Below are 24,673 nucleotides of genomic sequence, written 5' to 3'. Positions count from 1 at the left end.
TACCCGCCTGATCTTGTTCTCCATACCATGTATTCCACGTACCCACCAATGTACAGGGGTATTCTTCTCCTGCATGGACCTTTGGCAGTACCTCCTCACTTAAAAATGAGTAAAAACAGGATTGTAGTATAGCATTTATAACTATTTTCATAAAGTTTAATTCCAATCCAGCTCTTGATGTACGTGAAAAAATAGCTTCTGATCATATAGGATATTTAGAATAGGATTTGGCAGACAGCAATATGTATACATACAACGTATTTAATCTAGGTGAAGATCAGAGAACTCTGCACCTTCTTTAACTTTCATTCGTTTCTATAAAGAACGACTGTGCAAGCACAGCATGCTCTCCACCAGCAGCCTGGATTAAAACTGGGGATAGGAGAGATCACAGCAGTTAACCCGTTACCCTAACTTTTGTAGGAATATCCCTCTAAATGACAAACCATGGGTGGGGAACATCCGGCCCGTGAGATCATTTGGACCGGCCCGGCCTGACTCAGACCGCGATGCTGCCGCGTCATTCGCTATCTGGCTCCGTCCGCCCTACTCACTCTGAGCCAAGCATGGAGGCGGCAGCGGCAGTTTGAGTGAGGTCGGTGCGTGCCGGCCCAAGTGTGGATCAGTCCGGTCACCTGCCCTGAGTCAGTGACGTGAGGTTATGTGACCAGACTGGTCCAGTCCCGGGCCAGCACAGTCCAGTCACCTGATTGGACTCGTTCACTCCTGTCACAGCACGCCCGATCTCACTCTGACCGCTGCTGCCGCTAGGTATGGTGGCGGCGGTCTGAGTCAGGTCGGTGCGTGCCAGCCCAAGAGTGGTACCAGTCCGGTCACCTGACCTGAGTCAGTGACGTGAGGTCAGGTGACCGGACTGGTCCACTCCCGTCCAGCACACCCTGACCTCACTCTGACCGCCATTTCATTCCCTCCTTGGCCCCGTCCGTGCGCCCTACTTTCTCGAAGTGACTTAAAGTTTTATTTTTTCCCCATCAAGGACATTTATGATATATCCACAGGATATGTCCTAAATGTCAGATAGATGCGGGTCCTACCTATGGGTCCCAGATGTATCTCTAGAACGGGGCCCCTAAACCCTGTTCTACCTCTTTGTATTGTGCTGAAGCTTGTGAATTCGGACCATGAAAAAGAAAACAGCGTAGCTCGCGGAGCTACGCTGTTTCCCAAGTCCCATACAACTGAATGGTAGTTACGGAAACAGCGTAACTCGCATGCTGCGCTGCTTCCGTAACGGCCATTTAGTACTATGGGAGTTATGGAAATAGCACAGTTCAGCGAGTTACGCTGTTTTCTTCTTCATGGTCAGAAATCAGCAGATAGGTGCGGGTCCAGGAGGTGGGACCAGCATCTATCTGATATTTATGACATATCCTGTGGATATCTTCAGAAAAAGCGTCGTGAACAGCAGCACATCTCTCCCAAGTTTCAATCAATAAGTTATTTTATTGGTCAAATATCCAGTAAAAAAATGGCAACGTTTCGACCCTTGAGACAGCTTGAGAAAGACCCTGCACTTGTCACGTTGCCATTTTTTTACTGGATGTTTGACCAATAAAAGAACTTATTGATTGAAACTTGGGAGACGTGTGCGGCTGTTCACCACGCTTTTTCTGAAGATTACATTACGTCAGACTGGGTTTGTCTGATCTTACAGCGTGACACCGCTCCTGATAACGGGATTTGTGCTGCTTCAAATATTGTATTTTTTGGATATCCTGTGGATATATTATAAATATCCCTGATGGGAAAACCCCTTTAAGTAAGTCAGAACAACTTCGGGCCTGTTCACATCACCGTTCACTTTCCGTTCCGGGGTTCCGTCGGAGGTTTCCGTCGGGTGAACCCCGCAACGGAAAGTGAAACAAACCACAGCTTCCGTTTCAGTCACCATTGATAACAATGGTGACGGAAACATCGCTAATGGTTTCCGTTCGTCACCATTCCGGCAGGTTTCTGGTTTTCCGACGGAATCAATAGCGGAGTCGACTACGCTATTGATTCCGTCGGAAAACCGGAAACCTGCCGGAATGGTGACGAACGGAAACCATTAGCGATGTTTCCGTCCCCATTGATATCAATGGTGACTGAAACGTAAACTGTGGTTTCACTTTCCGTTGCGGGGTTCACCCGACGGAAACCTCCGATGGAACCACGGAACGGAAAGCGAACGGTGATGTGAACAGGCCCTAATTTTGTATGGCCCGCGAATATATTATTTGTTATAAATATCCAAATGGCCCTCGGCAGAAAAAAAGTTCCCCAACCCTGGCCTAAACGCTAACCAGGAAACAGGCAATAGCTTGAAATGTGTCTCAAGAACAACCACTCAAAGTAGGACACCTGCTACACAGTTGGTGGTGGTGATCCTTTGACAATTGCGGACTCCTTCCACTTAACTCCTTCCCGCCCAATCACGTACAGTTACGTGATTAAAACTGGTGTCTTACCGCCTTTTCACGTAACTGTACATGATGGAGATGAAGCTGGCTCAGGAGCTGAGCCAACGACATGTATGTTATAGCTGTCACCCTGAGGTATCGGCCAGGACCGGAGCTAGCATCCGATCCGGCCGATTAACCCCTCAGATGCTGCATTCAATAGAGATCGCAGCATGTGGAGTTTAGCCACCGGCGCCCCAGCAACGTGATCGCTGAGTTGCCGGTGGCTGCAAAGGCGATCGGAGGGCTAATGCTTACCTCCCGGTCCGCCAGTAACGGAATCCTCCTATGCCCAGTCTTCGGCGGGGCCCAGGAGGCTTCCGGTACCATCGGCAAGATGGCGCTGGCTCAGCTTCCGGCTCAGAAGCTGAGCCGGCGTCATCAGCAGTGGGTGTCCGCTGTATGTTACAGCGGACACCCAGATCTATCGGCAGGAACCGGAGCTAGCTTCGATTCCTGCCATTAACCCCTTCGATGCAGCAATCCATTGCGTTCGCTGCATCCTAGAGGTTTGTAGCAAAATCGGCAGCCTTGCCATGCGATGGCAAGGCTGGCGACTGCTACTATGGCAACAGGAGCCCTAACAATGGACTCCTGTCTGCCATTACGTAAGCTGATTAGGCCCCGCCCAGAGGCGGAGCCTGATCGGCTTGCTGTCAGTGAACAACTGACAGTTCCAATACATTGCACTACATAGGTAGTGCAATGTATTAGAACATCAAACAAACAGTTGGACATGCAAGTCCTCTCGTGGGACTAAAGAAAAGTGTAAAAAAAAAGTAAAAATAAAAAGTTGTAAAATATACAATAAAAGTTTCAAGTAATAAAATAAAACACAATCGCCCATTTTCCCTTATCAAGTCATTATTGAAAAAAAATAATAAACCATACATATTTGGTATCGCAGCGACCGTAACGACCTGAACTATAAAATACTATGTTATTTATCCAGCGCAGTGAACGGCGTAAAAAAAACAAAACTCAAAAACACTGCCATAAATACAGTTTTTTTGGTCACGGTCTTCCAAAAATTGAAATAAAGTGATCAAAAAGTCGCATGTATCCAAAAATGGTACCTATAAAATCTATACCTCGTCTCGCAAAAAACAAGCCCTCACACAGCTCCATCAACGAAAAAATGTAAAAGTTATGGCTCTCACAACTTGGCGACAGAAAAAATACTCTTTCCAAAAGTAATTTTATTGTGCAAAAAGTTATAAAAAAGTGCTATAAATTAGGTATCGCCAGAATCGTACTGACCCGCAGAATAAAGGTAACATGTAGTTTATAACGCATGTTGAACGCTGTATAAAAAAACAAACTAAAAAACGATGCCAGATTTACTGTTTTTTTGTCACCTGGCCTCCCAAAAAAAGGATAACAAGTGATCAAAAAGTCGCACGTACCCCAATATGGTACCAATAAAAGGTACAGCTCGTCCCATAAAAAAAGAGCCCTCATACCACTACGTCTATGAAAAAATAAAATAAGTTAAGGCTCCAATAAATCAGGAAAGAAAAATATCCAGTTGTGCCGGCCCGAGGGGAACATTTCTTCTGGCACTAAAATTAGGGAACCAGGATGGGGAGGGCCCAAACATATCTGCTGGAAGCGAGGGCGCCCGTATTATACCAGGACAACACTTCCCAGCAAAATTCCCCAAACTGCAAAGGTGCGAAGTGTGGACCAAAAGGGGGATAACATTTATCAGTGCAACTCCGGCCTGTGCAGAAAGGATCGATCACAGCGTAATACACTTCTATGGATCATTTTATTCTTTTTTTTACCTTATTATACCACCTGACTATGCCCCTGATGTACTCTGCCCAGCTCACATATGCCCCACATTATAAACGGGAACACCAGTGATACTCCAAACAAAACTATTACCAAGCAAATTCCACGCTCCAAAAGCCAAATGGCGCTCCCACCCATCTGAGCCCTACAGTGTGCCCAAACAGCAGTTTACGTCCATATATATGGCATCGCCATACCCGGGAGAACCCTTTTAAAATTTTTGGGTGTGTCCCCCCAGTGGCACAAGCTGGGCACGACATATTTGACACTGAATTGGCCTATCTAGGGAAAAAAATTAATTTGTACCTTCCGCAGCGCAATCATTTATGGAAAAGACACATGGGGTGAAAATGCCTTGAGGGGTACAGTTTCCAAAATGGGGTCACTTCTCAGGGGTTTCTTTTTATCATTTCACATCAAAGCCTCTGCAATTGTGAACCAATACTTTATATGTCACCAAATTAGGCCTCAATTTGACATGGTACGCTTTCACTCCTGAGCCCTGTCGAATGTCCAGGCAAAAGATTAGGGCCACATGTAGGGTGATTCTAAAACAGGGAAACACCGCATAATAATTGAGAGCTGTCTTATTATGGTGGCACAAGCCGGGCACCACATATTGGCGTATCTAAGAAAAAATTCCCTTTTTCACTCTCCCACATCGTGTGCACACGAATTTCTGCAAAACACCTGTGGGGTTAACATGCTCACTACACCCCTAGGTGAATACCTTGAGGGTGTTGTTTCCAAAATGGGGTCACTTCTGGGCGGGATCCACTGTTTTGGTCCCACAAGGACTTTGCAAATGCAACATAGCGACCAGAAATAAAATGCAGCAAAATCTGTACACCAAAAGCAAATGCCCGCTCCTTCCCTTCGGAGCCCTGCCGTGTGCCCAAACAGCAGTTTATGACCACATGTGGGGTACTGCCGTACTCCAGAGAAGTTGCTTTACAAATGTTGGGTTCTTTTTTTCTTTTATTTGTTGAGAAAATTAAAAATTTGGAGCTAAAGCTACGTCTTATTGAAGAAAAAAGGATTTTTTTTATTTTCACTGCCCAATTCTAATAAAATCTATGAAACACCTGTGGGGTCAAAATGCTCACTACGCTCCTAGATGGATTCCTCAAGGCGTGTAGTTTTCTCAATGGAGTCACTTTTTTTGCGTTTTCACTGTTTTGGTCCCTCAGGGGCATTGAAAATGCAACATGGCCTCCGCAAACCATTCCTGCTAAATTTGAGCTCCAAAAGCCAAATGGCGCTCTCTCTCCCTTCGAAGCCCTGCCTTGTGTCCAAACAGCCATTTATTACCACATGTAGGGTATTGTTTTACTCGGGAGAAATTGCTTTACAAAAGTAGTGGTGCATTTTCTCCTTTTAGTCCTTGTGGAAATTAGAAAAAATTAGCTAAACCTACATTTTCTTTGAAAGAATGTAGATTTTCATTTTGACGGCCTACTTCCAATAATTTCTGCAAAAAACCTGCGGGGTCAAAATGCTCACTATACCCCTAGATAATTTCCTCAAGGAGTGTCGTTTCCCAAATGGGGTCAGTTTTGGTGGATTTCCACTGTTTTGGCACCGAAAGAGCCCTTCAAACCTGACATGGTGCCTAAAATATTTTCTAATAAAAAAGGAGGCCCAAAATCCTCTAGGTGCTCCTTTGCTTCTGAGGCCGGTGCTTCAGTCCATTACCACACATGTGGGATATTTCTAAAAACTGCAGAATCTGGGCAATCAATATTGAGTTACATTTCTCTGGTAAAAACTTCTGTGTTATAAACAAAATAGATTAAAAATGAATTTCTGCAAAAAAAAAAAAAATGAAATTTGAAAATTTCACCTCTACGTTTCTTTAATTCCTGTGAAACGTTTAGAGGGTTAAGAAACTTTCTAAATGCTGTTTTGAATACTTTGAGGGGTGAAGATTTTAAAATGGGGTGACTTTTTGGCGGATTCTAATATATAAGGCCCTAAAAGCCGCTTCATAACTGAACTGGCCCCTGTAAAAATAGCCTTTTGAAATTTTCTTGAAAATGTGAGAAATTGCTGCTAAAGTTCTAAGCCTTGTGATGTCATAGAAAAATAAAATGACGTTCAAAAAACGATGCCAATCTAAAGTAGACATGTGGGGGATGTTAATTAGCAACAATTTTGTGTGGTATAACTACCTGTCTTACAAGCAGATACATTTACAATTTAGAAAAATGCAAATTTTTGCAATTTTTCACAAAATTTTGGTATTTTTCACTGATAAATATTGAATTTATCGACCAAATTTTTCCACTATCATAAAGTCCAATGTATCACGAGAAAACAATCTCAGAATCGCTTTGATAGGTAAAAGCATTCCGGAGTTATTAACACATAAAGTGAAATATGTCAGATTTGAAAAAATGGGTCTGGTCCTGAAGGCCAAAATGAGCTTGGTCCTGAAGGGGTTAATTAAGGTTGAGATGTCACATATTCATTTGCATTTGGGGTGTATTTTATTATGAGCCATGATCAGCAATTCAAGAAGCCATTCATTGGGTGAACGTGCATCCTTCAGCTCAGCATTATTAGAACATCTTACAAATATTCTTAGTAAAAAGAGTCTGACGGGTTTCTTTAGAAAACACTGCTATGGAAACAGCATATTTCTTTTTGAACAGGTTATTATAAAGCATTTATTTCTTCTTAACTAAAAAGACAAATCCCTTTTAGAGGCTTTACATTTATAACATATTAAGGTTGAAAAATAAGACAAATTAGGGCTTGGCGATTATGACCTAAATCAAAATCACGATTCATTGAACATCTAACCTGGATTACAATTAATAAGATATTTTTAGGCCACAGCCCCTTTTTGCATGCCACGCCATTGAATTAACACAGATCCCCTGAGCCTGTTGTATATTACAGTATATAATATACACTCTGACACTGCCCCCTCACACAGTGTAATGCCCCAATAGCTGCCCCCACACAGCCCCAATAGTGCCTAATAAAATACTCTGCTAAACCCGTTCCAGCGACGAGTGGAGGAGATCCCTCTGCTTCTCCGGTCTGTGTGGCTCAGGGCATATTTTCAGATTCTGCTGGACTTCTGCCATATACCGGCGTTTCAGGGCTCCTATCAGTCCACGGTGTCCTCAATGCCGGCCCCATTTACTCCTTGTTTAGTCTCAATGCTTACGCACCATGGCGAGCAGACCGTGCCCGCCCAAATGTATATACACGGATGATGGGAGTTATATACAAGGATGATGGCAGGCTGATATATACAGGGATGATGGGGGTCCATGCAGATTACCCCCATAATCCCTGTATGTAAGCCCCATCCTCCCTGTATATAACCGCCATCCTCCCTGTATATAACCGCCATCCTCCCGGTATACAGGGTTGATGGGGGTAATATACAGGGATTATGGGGGTTATATACAGGAATGATGGGGGTAATATACAGGGACCCCCATCATCCCTGTATATACCAGCACACCTTTAACCCTGTATATTACCCCCATCATGTGTATACATAGTTGGGGCGGGCACTGTCCGATCAGCGTGGTGTGCGGGCATTGAGGCTACAAGTAAATTCCTGTATATGGCATAAGTCCAGCGGGCTCTGAAAATATGTTGGCGGGGTCGCTCACGGCTCAGCACAAACAGGTGCGAGGCAGGGATGTCATCACACCTGTCTGCGCTGAGCCATGAGCTGCCGATATTATGCAATGAATAGTAGAGCAGGGAACAGACGGCTCCCTGCTCTACAATGGGATTCAACTGTCTCTGCATCCTTAGGACAGCGTTGAAACCGTGGGGGAAAAATAAAACAAAAAAAAACCGCGCAAGATTTCCTCGGTTATCTGCGCCAAATTTATTTATTTTTTTTCCAATTAACCGCCCAGGTCTAAGACAAGTCCACCTGGTTTAACCTATTCACCTGCAATGTTGATCCAGAGGAAGGCAAAACAACTCCCATAAGGAAGAATCCAACCCATAGAGTCTGGATAGTGCCTTCCAGACTCCAAATATCGAGCAAATTTCCTGGATTAACAAGCCATCTCAAGTAAACTAGTACCCATAACTTGTAATATTATACATTTCAAGAAAGGCATCCAGGACCCTTGTAAACTCATTGAATTAACCATTACAACATCTTGTGGCAGAAAGTTACATAGTCTCACTGCTCTTACAGTAAAGAATCCCTGTTTATGTTAATGTAGAAAACTTATTTCCTCTAGAAGTAGTGGATGCCCCCTTGTAATATCCACAGGCCTGGGTATAGAAAGATCATCAGACAGATCTCTGTACGGTCCATATATATATTTATACATAGTTATCAGGTCACCCTAAGTCACCTGATATCAAAGCAGTGTTATCTAAAAATAATTACTTTAGAGATAACTTACCAGAGCTTGTTGTAGGCATCAAGACATTCTGGTTTTACATTGTGAACTGGAATAATGAAAAGAAACAGAGCATGAAAAGGAAAAGCAAACAATGCAAACAAATCACAACAAATCCACTATGTCAAAAACACGTGAAGTGTGATCTGAGACTCGAGACACAATCTTACAAATATTCTATCTAGCAAAAAGAAAGAGACGCCAATGTCCTTAAACAATTTTCCTGACATAATAGTAATATAAGCCTATACTCCTCAAACTGAAAATTGTACATGTAGATGGAAATTGACGATAAATACAAAAACGTTTAGTAAAACGATACTGGAGTCATTAAAATAAGTAATGGCTTGTAAAAGTGTACACGATTAGTCACTTTACACTAGTAAAGTAACTTTTTTTTGTCACAGTTTACACATAAACTGCATGATAAATGTAGACCATTGTATTGATTCACAGAAAGCTCTAACAATTGCTGCTTCGGAACAATTCAGTTCAACAGTGCTTTACCCACCATCATGTTGTGTACCCATTATGTCTTGTACCAAACACCCTGGTAGTTACTGAATGAATTCAACCTCTTTGTGTGTGTTCACACATCATTTGTGTCCAGTCTTTTTTTGCCTGACACAACCGATGGAAAAAGGTTGCACTTTGCGCACCTGTCCGGCATACACGCAAAACATGTTCATCCAGCTTGGGGAGACTATCAGCATTGCAACTTATGCCACAGGACACACGTTTCCCTTCAACTATTTTATACTATGCCAGAGGGAAGAGGCATATGTGAATGGTGATCTAGTCATCTGACATCAGGAATATCTGTGTAATAACCTTTTAATATTTAGTCACCTGCTGGTCATAATAGGCTAGAACACTTAGTACAATATGTATTAAATTGCAGCTATCATCTCACTTATCATATAGTCTAAATTCCATCTCCAAGTCTCCTCTCGTGCTGCACCTATAGTCTGAAATGTGCAACCACAGACAGACAATTTAAGTACCAACATTGAGTTTTAATTATGTCCCAAAAACACACTTTAGGGACTCTTACTACTACTGCTATCGTACTCGGTTTTATCAAAGCCAAATGTCAACCCCTTCTAAACCAAAGTTATTACTAGTTTGCCTCTATATGGATTACAATATATCAACCTGCTTGCGCACAATTTATATTTTGTTTGCACATGTCACAGTTAAAGAGGATCTGTTACTAGTTTATTAGTTCGCTATATCCTAAATAATCCAATAGGTGTTATGATGCTGATAAATACAGTGTAATTTTTTTTCCAAAACATTTATTATTTGCAAAGTTAAAAACATTTTTCTAAATATAGTAATTTTGGCTATACTTGCCAAATGGGAGGTTACGCTTTCTTTTCACTCTGGGCTGTGTAATGTTTTCTGTATTATGCTGTCCAATAAGCATCATACAGTTCTCTCCCCAGCCCAGCAACACAGCGTGATCATATAGTATACAGCAGGGGTCTCAAGCACGCGGCCCGCATGCGGCCCCTGGGGCTGTCATCTGCGGCCCGCGGGACACAGAGCCGCTAGTATCGGCTCTGCTCCGAGACTCTGGAATTCCCTGACATCGCTGTCCACATATGAACAGCGATGTCTGGGGCTTCCCCAGAGCCGGAGTCCCGAGCAGAGCGCTGGTATCGGCTCTGCTCCGTGACTCTGTGGAATTCACTGACATCGCTGTCCACATATGAACAGCAATGTCTGGGGCTTCCCCAGAGCCGGAGTCCCGAGCAGAGCGCTGGTGTCGGCTCTGCTCCGGGACTCTGTGGAATTCCCTGACATCGCTGCCAGTGTGTCAGGGTCTTCCCCAGAGCGGAGCAGAGCGCTGGTGTCGGCTCTGCTCCTGGACTCTGTGGAATTCCCTGACATCGCTGTCCACATATGAACAGCGATGTCTGGGGTTTCCCCAGAGCCGGAGTCCCGAGCAGAGCGCTGGTGTCGGCTCTGCTCCGGGACTCTGTGGAATTCCCTGACATCGCTGCCCATATGTGGACAGTGTGTCAGGGTCTTCCCCAGAGCGGAGTCCCGGGCAGAGCTCTATTATCGGCTCTGCTCCGGGACTCTGGGGAAGCCTCTGACATCGCTGTCCATACATCGACAATGATGTCAGGGGCTTCCCCGGAGCAGGAGTCCCAGTGATGCTAGGAGCCCAGCTGGAGTCCCAGGAAGAGCCTACTAGCGCTCTGCCCGGGACTCCAGCTCTGGGGTTGCCCCTGACATCTCTGTCTATATATGGACAGTGATGTCAGGAGCAGAGCTGGAATCCCAGGGAGAGTGCCAGAAGCGGCTCTGCTTCGGGACGCCAGCTCTAGGCTAGCCCCTGACCACACTGCGAAGGGCACACCTGCGGAGGGCACACCTGCGGAGGGCACACCTGCGGAGGGCACACCTGCGGCGGGCACACCTGCGGAGGACTCTGCGGCGGGCACACCTGCGGAGGACTCTGCGGCAGCATCTGCGGAGGACTCTGCGGCAGCATCTGCGGAGGACTCTGCGGCAGCATCTGCGGAGGACTCTGCGGCAGCATCTGCGGAGGACTCTGCGGCAGCATCTGCGGAGGACTCTGCGGCAGCATCTGCGGAGGACTCTGCGGCAGCATCTGCATTTAGCGGCACTTAAACTGGAAAGCTGGATTGTTGAAATAAGCACGTGGAGAAATATCTCAAATTTTAAACCTAGCGGTATTATTATAGTAATATAGTGTTATAGTAGTTCAAATAACTAATTGATTAACAATAATTTTGTATTGTATCAAATTTGAAAGTAATGCGGCCCGTCAACTTCCCATTTTTTCTATATGCGGCCCACTTAACCGGCCGAGTTTGAGACCCCTGGTATACAGCTTCCATTCCCAACTGTGTTTTAAACTGGTGATACCGCCGGTTGTTTCACAGCTAGAACTGCGAATAGAATCTCATCTTTCATTTGCCACAAAAACAACTATTCTATGTAGTCCAAAGCCCAAGATATGGCTGTTTGAAGTGATTCCCCCTTCCCTCCAGCCTCATTCTCTCACGCTGTGTGAAGCAGATCATGCTGATAGGGCAATGTCAGAGGCTGTGAAGTAGCGCCACCACCGGAGAATCGCTGCTGTTACCTCCCACTTGTCAAGTATAGGCTCATTTGCATATTTTGAAAAACGCTCATAACGTTTAAAATAATAAAAGTTTTGGGACACAATTTCCACTAGTAGTGTGTGTGTGTGTGTGTGTGTGTGTGTGTGTGTGTGTGTGTGTGTGTGTGTGTGTGCACACACACACATAGTGATCTGGTAAGATTACTATGTGCTGTGTAAATGAATGGGGAGAAGTGTATGCCGCTGATTGGTCAGCGTCATACACTTCTCTCCACAACGCCCACTTGGTCAAAAAGTAAAAACACGCCCAGTTGGGCAATAAGAAAGTCATTAGCATAAAGCTAAAATAGGTCGTAACTGTCGAAAATTATCGTTTTTCTAAATAAAAACCACTGCTGTAATCTACATTACAGCTCCGATCACATCATGTACAATATAGGCCACTTATAATGTGGTGACAGAGCCTCTTTAAAGAGACAAAATGAACCAAGGAAACTTCACATAAAGCTGTAACAGTTACATTGTATTTTGTAGAGGTTGCTGGTCTCTCTCTTGGCCAGTAGATTTGAATGAGCATCTTTCCGAGGATCGACTTTACGGACAAAAAGGGTTTTCAACCAACTGTCTTCTCTGGCTTTTGAGCTGGAGGCAGAGAGGCCCCTGTGAAGAGATGAAATAATCACAACAATCTTTACTTTTACACATACATTCTACAATAGCTATGAACATCCAGTAACAGCAGTCTTCAGAAGACTAGCACATGGCAGTAATGCAGCTTCCCCATTTGTGACTGTGCTGCAAAATAGGCTTAAAGGGAAGGTGTCGTGAAATATATATATTTTTTAATATAAATTTGCTTTTAGTATGTTATTAAAATAAATGTTATTTGTTATTTTTTTATTACTTTTACTTCACTATGGGAGCTGCCATTTTTTTTTTCATCTTTGTATGTGTCGATTAATGACACATACAGAGATGGAATACAGCACATACATCCCCATAGAGAATGTGAATGGGAGCCGTTCCATTCACTATAGTGTACGCCGTCTGTGTGGGAACGGCGCATTCGCCGCTCCCACACAGTCCAAAAGGAAGGTCTTCGGCCGAGTGACATCCGGCTCCATTTTCATGTGGACCAGAAGCCGCGGCCGGACAGTAAGAGGACTACTTCCGGTCGCGGCTTCCGGACATACGTTCCAGGCAGCGATGACGCGAGGAGTAGGATCGGAGGCAGCAGTGGCGGCGTCAGGAGCAGGTAAGTTATGTTTGTGTATGTGGTGTGTGTATTATGTTCGTGTTATACTGTCTGATTACCACTGTATCTAATCCTCCTACACTGTGTGCCGCCATTTTCTGAGCGAATGCACAGTGTAGGAGGATTAGAAGATTCAACCACCTCCTTCTCCTGGCACTAGCCAGGATAAGGGAGGGGGGATTCTGTGAGCACACTAGAGCGTGTGTGTCCACCAAATTTGCAGCATAAAGCAGTGAGGCTGCTTTACCACATTGCAATGCTGCAATTTTGGGAATTGCTCCCTCTAGTGACCAGTACATGGAAATGTTATAAATTAGAATCTAATTTATATTTCCTGACTTGTGAAAAAATTTAAAAAATTAAAACCATGTTTAATCACTTAAATACTAACTGTTTAACTGAAAAAAATACATGAAAATTTCTAGCGACACATTCCCTGTGTGCTAAATGTTTATTTACCTATTACTTCATTGTCCTATGGAGAGCAGTAGAATTTGAATAGAACCTTAAAGAGAATGTGTCGCTAGAATATTTTTATTTTTTTCAGTTAAACAATTATTATTTAAGTGATTACACATTGTTTTAATTTTTTCACAAGTCAGGAAATATTATAAATTAGATTCTAATTTATAACATTTCCATGTGCTGGCCACTAGAGGGAGCAGTTCCCAAAATTGCAGCATGGTCACTGTGGTAAATTAACTTTATTTATGCTGCAAATTTGCGGTGGACACACTCTAGTGTACTCACACAATCCCCCTCCCTTCTTCTGGCTAGTGCCAGGAGAAGGAGGGGTTTGAATGTATTCAAACCTCCTACACTGTGTGCCGCCATTTTCTGAGCGACTGCACAGTGTAGGAGGATTAGATACAGGGCTCAGCAAACAGTATCACACGAACATAATACACACGAACATACACGAACATACACGAACATAAATTACCTGCTCCTGCCGTCGCCTCCACTAGTCTACGCTCCTCTTCCTTGCGCCTTCGCTTCGTTGAACATATGGCTGGAAGCCGCGGCTGGAAGTCATCATCTTACTGTCCGGCAGCGGATTCCAGTCCACATGAAAATGGCGCCGGATTTCACTCTACGAACGAGCTTCGTTTTGGTCTGTCTGGGAGTGGCGCATGCGCCGTTCCCACACATACGGCGCACACAACTGCGAATGGAACGGCTCCCGTTCGCATTCTCTATGGGGATGTATGTGCCGTATTCCATCTCTGTATGTGTCGTTAATCGACACATACAGAGACGGAAAAAATAATGGCAGCCCCCATAGAGAAGTAAAAGTCAGAACACATAAAAAAAGTAAACCATGAGAACACAATTTAATAAAATGTTTTTTAATATTACATTAAAAGATTATAAAAATAAAATAAAATTCATGACACCTTCCCTTTAATGAGCTAGCGTGATCTCGCGAGATTACGCTTGCTGTGCTGTAAGTTCCACACAAATGTTACCGAAGTGTTGGGATTCTGAATAGACATCACGTCCCGGCTGGTAGTGATGTCTATTAACTCTCAAGACACTTTAGTAACGTTAATTTGTGTGTGTATGTGACTACACACCATGATCTAGTAAGATCACGATGTCGGAGTACACGAATGGAGAAATGTGTATGACGCTGATTGGTCAGCGTCCTACACTTCTCTCCACAACGCCCACTTGGTCAAAAAGTAAAAACACGCCCAGTTGGGCATTAAGAAAGTCATTGATAATTTTTCCAAATAAAAAAACACTGCTGTAATCTATATTACAGCGCCGATCACATTATGTACAAGATAGGCCACTTATAACGTGGTGACAGAGCCTCTTTAAGGCCCTATTCACACTTTGCAAATTTGGTCAGCATTTTGCATGGATATTTTGAAGCCAAAATCAGGATTGGATGCAAAGAAAAGAAAAAGGATTAGTCGTTCCATCATACTTCCCCTGTATTCAAGATCCAGTCCTGGTTTTGGCTTCAAAATACTAATTCAAAAAACTGTCCAATTCTGCAATGTGTGGATGAGGCCCTTATATAAGACCTCCCTTGTACCAGCACTGTTCTCCAATCCTAGGTTTCCTGTAGGTGTTAACTTGTATGTATGCATCACTTCAGTTACACAATAAAGCTATGAGCATATCACAATTCAAAATAAATTTTTCCTATCCATGGGAAAAACTCTGAATTAGGCATCATGCACAAGGCAACGTCATGTGAACAGAGCCTGCACGGCAGCGCATGGAAGCCAAATGGCTCTTCATTCCGTACAAACCCAATAGAAAACGGTTGACTCCGTATAAAATCGGAGCAATGTGGAGGTACAGTGGAGGCACCACGCCCGTCTATGCCTAAAACAAAACAATGCCGTGTGCACGAGGCCTTCATTATTATTTTTTTTTAAATGTATTGACCCAAGATCAACACTTATGATCTATCCACAGGATTGGGGATACAGGTCTGATCACTAGAAGCCCCAATGCTAGGACCCAGACGATCACTAAAACTTGGATTCAGAGCCCCATACTCCTCACTGCACCCCCGCAGTGAGGAGGAGCTTGAATGGAGCGGTGGTCGAGCGTGCACCTCCATTTAATGTCTATGGGGTTGATGGTTCTTAGTTAGTCCCATAGACTTTGAATAGAGCGGCACTAAGCATGTGCGACTGCCACTCCGTTAAAAGTTGTCCTTACTGTGATCGTGTAGTAAGGAGGAATGGGGGTCTCAGAAGCCTTGTTCTCGAGATCCCTGGAGATCCCAGCGGTCAGGCATTTGCTGTGGAAGGTGAGAAAATTGTGATCTTGGGACTACTTCTTTAATTAATATACAGATATATTTTCTCCACCGCTTATCTTTCTTTAGAAACTAATACTCTGTATCTGTTAGAATGGAAATGCCCGTGATATTATTGTTCTTTTGTTGATTTGTCTTTCCTGCCTAATGAATATTTAAAAATGGGAAAAACTTTTTATTACCAGAATTTCCCTTTAAAACCAGAAATGACAAGAAAATTTATCTGACAAGCATTACTGCTTATGGTAGAGATCTGGAGTTAGGATATGGAAACGTATTCCATTATAGCCAATGAGTACGAAATCCACAGAAAAAAAAAAAAGCACGAAAAAATTTGGGCAGTTTGGGAAGCTTTATGACCGGGTGTGCAAATATTGAGTTTGGTACGGAAGTAATCTTTTCTATTTAGTCAAGAATTACCTTGAGAGAGGACTTTGAATTATGATCATCATAGTTAACCGGATTTGTCAACTTTCATGACCCAGATTAACCCACTTAATCATGCAGCCAAGTTCGGCAGCTTCATAGAAAGAAATGGAGCGGTGGCCGAGAATGCGCACTACCGCTCCATTGCTATGGGGATCCCAGAAACAACAAGGTAATCCCCATTCTCGTGATCAATGGTGGTCCCAGTGGTCAGACCCCCACCAATCAGATATCCTATGGATAGGTGATAAATATTGATTATGGGAAAACCCCACTAAAACACTTTCTTCTTGTGATATAGTAAACTGTAAGGATCTGGGTCTCTAAATAGATATAATGTAAAAAGGTCATAAATACATAGAAAGTGGGTCACACAAGATAAATGGGACATGCGGTGAGCTTTATCTTCAGGAATGTAACTATAGGATACCTCTGTGCAAACAGTCATAACAGGAAAAATGGGGAAGGTTCAATAGAAGTTAGGCTTTGTTCACATCTGCGCTAGGGCTCTGTTCTGTCGGAGCTTCCCGTCAGAACAGAGCCCTGACAGACACAAACAGAAACCATAGGTTTCCGTTTCCATCACCATTCATTTCAGTGGTGACGGATCCGGTGCCAATGGTTTCCGTTGTGCACGGGTTCCGTCGTTTTGACGGAATCAATAGCATAGTCGACAGAACCCGTGCACAACTGACACAAACGGAAAGCATTTTCACCGGATCCGTCACCATTGAAATCAACCTATGGTTTCCGTTTGTGTCTGTCAGTGCTCCGTTCCGACAGGAAGCTCCGACGGAACGGAGCCCTAGTGCAGATGTGAACGAAGCTTTAAAACTGTCAGATAATAAGCATATGTAAACACTTTTGTAACTTTCTTTTTGAATTTAATACTTGTCTTGATCTTGAGTTACAGACTATATTATAACTGTATTCTCAGTTAGCCATGTCGCCACTGGAAAAAGTCAGAAAGGTTGTTGTCAAACATCCCTAAGGGCTTATTCAGAGGAGCGTGATTCTCGTCCGTGTGCTGTCCGTTGAAATAACACACAGCACACGGACCCATTGATTTCAATGGGGCTATTCACACATGCATGAGATTTCTTGCATCGAGTGTCCGTTGCATGAAATTCACTGCATGTCCTATACAGGTGTTTTAACCTAGTCGCCCATTGAAGTCTATGGGTGCGTGAAAACTACGGACAGCACAATTTAAGTTTCATGCATCAAATACATAGAAATGCAGAGACTTTAAAAAAAAAAAGAAAAAGTGCTTGCAAAAATGTTAAAAAACGCATGCCGCACACAAAGCACACTGATATGAAATGTAGAAAAAAAGCTGCGTTTTTTTTACGCCCGAAAATCGGACACGCTCGTCTGAAGAGGAGTATATTCACATGCAGCAGAAATATCTGCAGCTGTTCCATTCATTTAAATGGGGCTTGCAAATGTCCATGCACTTGTTTCAGAAACAACCCCACTTAAATGAATGGAACGGATTCCCTAAATCAGATACACTGTACAGAGCCTATACATCTCAGAATTCCTAAGCCCTTATTCACACGACAGGGTTTCCCGGCTGGGTGACAGCCGTTCATAAAACGGCTGTCACCCGGCTGCAGTAGGAACAATAGACCCCTAATGGGGCTATTCACACAACCGATTTTTTGACGGGCTGGGAAAACCCACCGTCAAAAAATGGGACATGCCCTATTTTCGGCCGTTCACCCGGCCCCCATAGTCTATGGGGCCGGGTAATACACGGCCATCACCGGAATGTGTCCCGAGTGACGGCCGTGTCTACCGTCTCTCGCTCTCTCCTCACAGCGCAGAGTGCATGTGAGGAGGAGGAGTTTATGCCATTCGAACAAATGGCTGTACCGTGGAGGTAAGTTTCTGCAATGTGGGGGTGCTGTATACAGGGGTACTGTGTGGCAGGGCCAGGGTGTACAGCAGGTTGAAGGGAGCACTGCGCTGGCTCCCTTCCCCTGCTTGTTTTAAAAGCGCCCTGGCCCGGCGACATCTCCCATGGCCGATGGCGCCGCTAGCAGCTGCTGCTGCTGTTGCGACGCCACTATAGCAGAGCAGGGAGGTATCTCCCTGCTCTGCTATGTGCTAGCCCCACTTTAGCTCCCTGAAGGAGCGGAATCCCCGTGTGTTCGGGGATTCCGCTCCTGGACAGAGTGCTTGATGTCTCTGTCCATATATGGACAGTGACATCAGGGGAAACTCCTGAAGCAGAATCCCCGAACACTCTGTGACTGAGGATTCCACACCAGACGATGCCAGTAACGTTCAGTGTCTATAAATGGACACAGATGACAGGGGCTTTTCCTGAAGTGGAATCACCGGCCACATGGAGATTCCCCTTCAGGAGTTGCCCCTGATGTCACGGACTAGATATGCCCGGCCCGGAACGGATGCAAAACTGATGCAAACCAGCCGGGAAAAACGGCCGATTTTATCGGCCGACACTCGGACTCGTTCGGGACCCTGTCGTGTGAATAAGGCCTAACAGCAGGATAAGCTCTGAGCAGACACTGAACAAGCAGGAAATGTTGGGAGACTTCAGTTATGAAGCCTGCAGATTTGTGAATACCAGAAAGGTAATGCATTGTATTTACAAAGTTACTCTAGTTTTATGTAGATTCATTCTATATATAAACTGTAAAATGATGTTCAAGGCTGAACATAAGCTTTAAGATTCACTGGGTGATTGATGTGTAATTCGAAACGTTTGCCAATACAAAAAGGCAAAAGAAGACCAGACCAAGTCCAATCTAAAAATCAACATTCACGGTGCAGCCGTGGGCACAGAATAAGGCTGCGGACCGTCCAGTAAATGTCATCTCTGCAGGAGAAGCTCCAAATAAGGTGAATGTGATTCACTATCAGAGAGCAAACACATTACTCTCCGATGGTCCTAGAGAGAGTCTGGTACAAGATTATTCACCCTGCGATTAACCTCATGCAGAAACAATCAAATTACTGCAGAAAGATAGACCAGTATTGAAGCACTTTACATTTTATAGCAACCACTTCTAAATCCATTAAAAGGGGTTATCCAGGAGTTTTCACATTTTGCAGGAGGGCAGTGGAGGGTATAATAATAAACTATGGCTCCGGTTCTGGCGTCAATCGGTCACGTGCCCGCAGAATTTCCAGGGCCCGAGCAGCGGCATACAGGGTGTTTCAAAGGGTGAGTTTATTATTATATAACCTTTCCATGCCCTTCTGCAAAATTTAAAAACTCCCAGGTAACCCCTTTAATAGGAAATAACCTACAAAGTATTGCACTAGTTTTAAAGGGGTTGTCTGGGATATTTATAAGGCAGGTTGGATACAGGGGATGTGAAAAATAACAAAATAAGGCCCCATGCACACGATCGTGCCCGTAATCACAGCCCATGATTGCGGCCACAGCCGGCCGCTAACGGTCGCCCGCATTTTCGGGCCGTGCTCCCATACAAAGTATAGGAGCACGACCCGTAAAATACAAAAAATAGGACATACTCCATAATTCCCGCCACGGTTTTATGGCACGGACACCTATCTGTAGCGCTACGGAAAGGTGTCCGCAACCAATAGAACCAAATGGGTCCATAAAACCGCGGTTTTACGGTCGTGTGCATGGGGCCTAAGATCCCATGCACACAACCATAGAATTCGACCGGAATTACGGACCCATTCACTTCTATTTCCCACGGATACCTTCCCGTATATTTATGGGAAGGCGTCCGTGCCGTAGAAAGGCTCCGCAAAAGATAGGTCATGTCATTGATTTTAAATGAAATTGTCGCAATGCATCTAAAATAAAAAATAAAGTAACTTTGCAAATAGTCTTGATTAAAAATATCCTATTATTTTGTGCCTACAGCTACTGTGTGTCTCCATGGTAATAGACTACAAACAAACTCTGTGTACATGACTGTACCCCATGCACATGACTGTGCCCGTAATAATTTAAAGGTCCCACAAGATACATGTGTGATCGCTGGGAGTCCAACCGCTGGGTCCCCCGGCAATAAGGAGAACAGGGGACCGAAGAAAGTCCCTCGAAGTGCTCCATGAGGAGTTTGGGACTTATGGAGTCAGTGTCCAGCAGCCCCATAAAAATGAACGGCGCGCCAGTCACGCATGCGCGAATGGCGCTCCATTCATTTTTATGGAGCTGCCGGACACACAAGCCAGACACAGACCCCGGAAGTCCCATGCTACTCATGGAGCACTTCCGGTGCACCGTTCTCCTTATCGCTGGGGGTCTCACTGATCACACATGTATCCCCAAACCTGTGGATAGGGGATACTTGTGTTTTGTGGGACAACCCCTTTAATAAAAACGTGTATTAGTGTGTTTGTTGCAACTTTCTAAATACTTTTTATTAAAAATTATTTTTACTTTTTGAGATACAGCTGCTTTGTATCCTATATACAGAGCAGCTGGCTCTAGTGCTGAAACCTGTATCCGTCAGGTCAGTGGCACTGGTTCAGTGACTGCGGGTCCTGAATGTCTCTAAGGCTAGATTCACACGAGCGTTGCGCATCTCCGATGAGAACATTTTTCGTTTTTCACGTCCGAGGTGCATCGGTGCTTTTCCCTGCGGGATGCATTACCACACGTCCCCCATGGACAAGAGTCTCCGGAGGGATGCATGAAGCGTAAATAAAATAGGACACGTCCTATTTTTTCACAGACCCTTGCAACAACAGCCATGTGAACGGCCCTATTGAATTACATAGGTCCATGTGGTGGCCGTTTTAACGGCCGTATAACACGTTCGTGTGAATAAGGCCTTACACGCAGGATCGAGGTGTTACCGATCACATCGAAGTTCAGAACTTAGATGTGATGGATAACAAGTGGATCCGACCTGATGTCACTGAACCAGTCGTTCCCAATGACCTGACAGATACAGGTTTCAGCGCTAGATACAGCTGCTCTGTATACAGGATACAAAGCGGCTGTATCTCAAAAAGTCCAAATAATTTTTAATAAAAAGTATTTCGAAAGTTGCACCAAAACACACATTTTTATAGATATAAAAAAAAACTATTTCAAAAGGAGCACATAGCCCTGGAGGCCCATTTACATGGATCAACAATCAGGCGAATGAGCGATGTATGAATGCTTGTTCCGGATCATTGACCCGTGTCAAGATGTCAGCAATCAGTCGTCTTTATGTGGCCTATAAAAACATCGTTGGCAGAACAGGGGATGTGCTGCCGACAATGATGCAACCCGATGGGGATCAAACGATCGAACAAACGATCGCTCGTCCCCAGTTTGCATCGGCTCGTGTAAAAGGGCCTATAAGTCAGCGCTGATGGGCTTGTTACATCGTCGATCGGCGCTCGTTATGGGCAGAAATCTGCCCGTGTAAACCAGCCTTCATACTTGGGTATTGTTGGTTCAGATGAGGATATAAGGGGTTGTCTTTCTCTATACGCCCTATTGAGACCCCTCTCTATTACCTACAATTGAGGGAAGATTTTAATGGGTGCTTTGTGATTCCTACTATTACAAGATCAGAGGATGAGGTGCATGGACAGGAAACAATACCCCTGATGGTTTTTTGTTTGTTTGTTTTTTAGCTATATACATTTTCAGTCCTTATGGATATATATTTCTACTAGTTTTCTTTTAACCAAAATGGAGAGATACATTTCCTCAGTGTAATAAACTTTTACAGAAACCTCACAAGTTTAATATCACAAAACACAGGCTGATAAGATTGGGGTGCACTATTGACATAACTTCTGGGGTGTTATTGATCTGTACAGTGTCAATAATGGGCCATCTGCTGCTCTGCCATAAACAGGACCGTGACCTTGAGCAAACTTTGTTGCAGCTGTCCAGTCACATGCATGGCAGGAACAATCTACATGGACTAACCGAAACAAATGCCATCCACAGGGGCTGCAGCCGCACACACCTTCATAAAGTGACCTTATCTCTTCCTATGATCGTTACACGGTGTGATCAGCGCCTTATCTAAAAGTCTCAAGAAAGATTCACGGCACAACAAGCGGAGGATGTGACACTGCAGGAAGACAAGCCAAGCAATACGTCTATTCTCACCTGACCAGAAAACCGCTCGGCCCGCAGGCCTGGATCTTCATTGCCCTACTCAATGCCACGGACATGGCTCGGCTCGCCATCTTGCACAACCTACTGCGCTGCCAGTGAACGTCAGTGAGTGGAGGAGGAGCTGTGCTGTACTACTGACAGACGCCACCAGGTGGTGACTTGCGGTCTTGGTAGAACTCTAGTCTTGGAGTGAACTGTAATGCTACAAATAGCCACTAGAGGGACATGGAGATTTTGTGTCTCCGGCATTGTACAGGGAAGTGTAGATGAAGTGGAAATTTCTGGTTTATACCACGTTGAGTATTTGTTACAATGTGTTGTGGACATCTACTTGAAGTTGTTGTTAACATATAATTCATGTTGTGACATAAGCAGTTTGCTTCATAAAATACCAATTCATACACAGTGTTTACTTCAGGTTTTCATATGTGTAACGTGTACAGGGGAGTAACTAGGAAAGACTGGGCCCCTAAGCAAACTCTTGACCGGGCCCCCCTTTCCGGGTGCCACAAGCAGCCCCCCTTATAAATAGTGCCCCCTGTAGAATGTGCCATACAGCCCCCCTGTAGACAGTGCTATATAACCCCGCCTATAGACAGTGTAACACCCCATTTGTATATAGCGCCCCCACCTCCCCCTTGTGAACATGGCCATATTGATCCTGCCTGTAAAGGGAGAAATTCTGCTAACATTTTAGTAGGAAATTGCTCCAAGGTGGAATAATTAAATTCAATTTATGTTCACAATTATTAAGCTACTCGATCATGTCACAACTTGCGTATTTCTTCCTGGAACTTACACCAATAACTGGCACCTATGTGAGTAAATAGGGGTTTCCTGTAATAAAGACATTTTACTGCTCCATATAAGAGTTATACTCATACAACGTATTACAATTTGACAAGAACACTTGCCTAAAACAATCCTTTTTCATCATAACCGATCTTTCTGTCAGCCTGAGGATTAATCATTTAAAGCAAGTGAAAATATTTGATTGCTTCATATACTGAAAATCAACGGCTGAGGAGAATTGTGCATTAGTAGATCTGTTTTACATCACTGTTTCTACCTCTGAGCTTTTATCCAATTCCACAGTCTCTGCTTCATTATATAAATAACGTGCATGGGGAAATATATAGTTAGGGTACATACATTTGGTAGGTTAGCAAGAAATAAGGGACAGATTGATGGCAATAAGATTACAGGATCATACTACAGATGTCCTTCCTTACCTTTTCCCTAATCTCAAGATATCCTGAGATGTGTGGCGCGAGATGACCAACTTTTAAATAAAACATGATTTCGCGATACGTGGTCGTGATGTGATTTGCAGCAGATTTTACCCTTTTCAATGTAGAAGACGTGAAATCTGCAACATTTCTCTTCCGCGTGCATCTGATCTTATACTTAAAAGGGTTGTCTCTCAAAGACATTCACTTTCTAAAAAAGAAGCCGGGTCCGGTTTCTCTTACCGTGGGCACCAGCGGGAAAACCGCATCTAGGTATACATTTTGCATGCTGCAAAAGAAAAAACTCCTAGAGCAGCTCTGTCTCAAAGAGGGGGAACCTCCTCTAGGACGTCCATATGCCCTCCTTTAAAGTTATCGCATGGCTTTCTAGATTTAAAGGGTTGGTATGTCTAATGCATTTATTTTAGTTTTATTAAATGTAAGTCAATAGAAGAGAAATCTTTTTTTTTTTAAATTCTGTATTTATACAATTTAATAATATCTCCTAACAAGGCTACCTCCTCAAACCATAAATCTCAGTAATGAACACCTCCGCAATCCATTACAAAAGTATAGGTACACAGGGTGCAAGAATATATGTACACATTAAGGGTATGTTCACACGAGGGCGTCCGTAACGGCTGAAATTACGGGGATGTTTCAGCCTGAAAACATCCCCGTAATTTCAGCCGTAACGGCATGTGCAGGCGCTTGAACGCCGCGTCAATTACGGACGTAATTGGCGCTGCTATTCATTGGAGTCAATGAATAACGGCTCCAATTACGGCCAAAGAAGTGACAGGTCACTTCTTTGACGCGGGCGTCTATTTACGCGCCGTCATTTGACAGCGGCGCGTAAATGACGCCTCGTGTGAACAGACAAACGTCTGCCCATTGCTTTCAATGGGCAGATGTTTGTCAACGCTATTGAGGCACTATTTTCAGACGTAATTCGGGGCAAAAACGCCCGAATTACGTCCGTAAATAGGCCGTGTGAACATACCCTTAGACCTAAGAAAAAGCAAAAGTAAGAGAGAGGAAGATGAAAAAAAAGGAGGGGTGAGTGAAGAGAGTAAATAATGTGTTTGTTGTTAGTTTTTTTTAATGTTGCAGCTATTTTTGTTTTAACCCCTTAAGGACACA

The 24,673-nt window shown here is 44.0% G+C and overlaps 1 protein-coding gene across 1 annotated transcript in view; it reads right to left on the bottom strand.

The window, feature by feature from the left end:
• NIPSNAP2 (nipsnap homolog 2) overlaps nt 1–22,414 on the bottom strand; it is a 47,763-nt gene extending 25,349 nt beyond the window's left edge. The window contains exons 1-4 of the mRNA XM_075852904.1: nt 22,293–22,414; nt 12,271–12,410; nt 8,651–8,696; nt 4–98 (exon numbers count right to left, since the gene is read on the bottom strand). Of these exons, the coding sequence (XP_075709019.1) occupies nt 4–98; nt 8,651–8,696; nt 12,271–12,410; nt 22,293–22,372 (361 nt within the window). The 5' untranslated portion in view covers nt 22,373–22,414. The remainder of the gene's footprint in view (nt 1–3; nt 99–8,650; nt 8,697–12,270; nt 12,411–22,292) is intronic.
• Between the last annotated feature and the right edge of the window lie 2,259 nt (nt 22,415–24,673).

The sequence above is a fragment of the Rhinoderma darwinii genome, chromosome 2 (assembly GCF_050947455.1).
Source record: "Rhinoderma darwinii isolate aRhiDar2 chromosome 2, aRhiDar2.hap1, whole genome shotgun sequence".
Lineage (NCBI taxonomy): Eukaryota > Metazoa > Chordata > Amphibia > Anura > Rhinodermatidae > Rhinoderma > Rhinoderma darwinii.
Note: the sequence above shows the minus strand (reverse complement) of the source record. Positions and strands in the feature narration are given on the sequence as shown.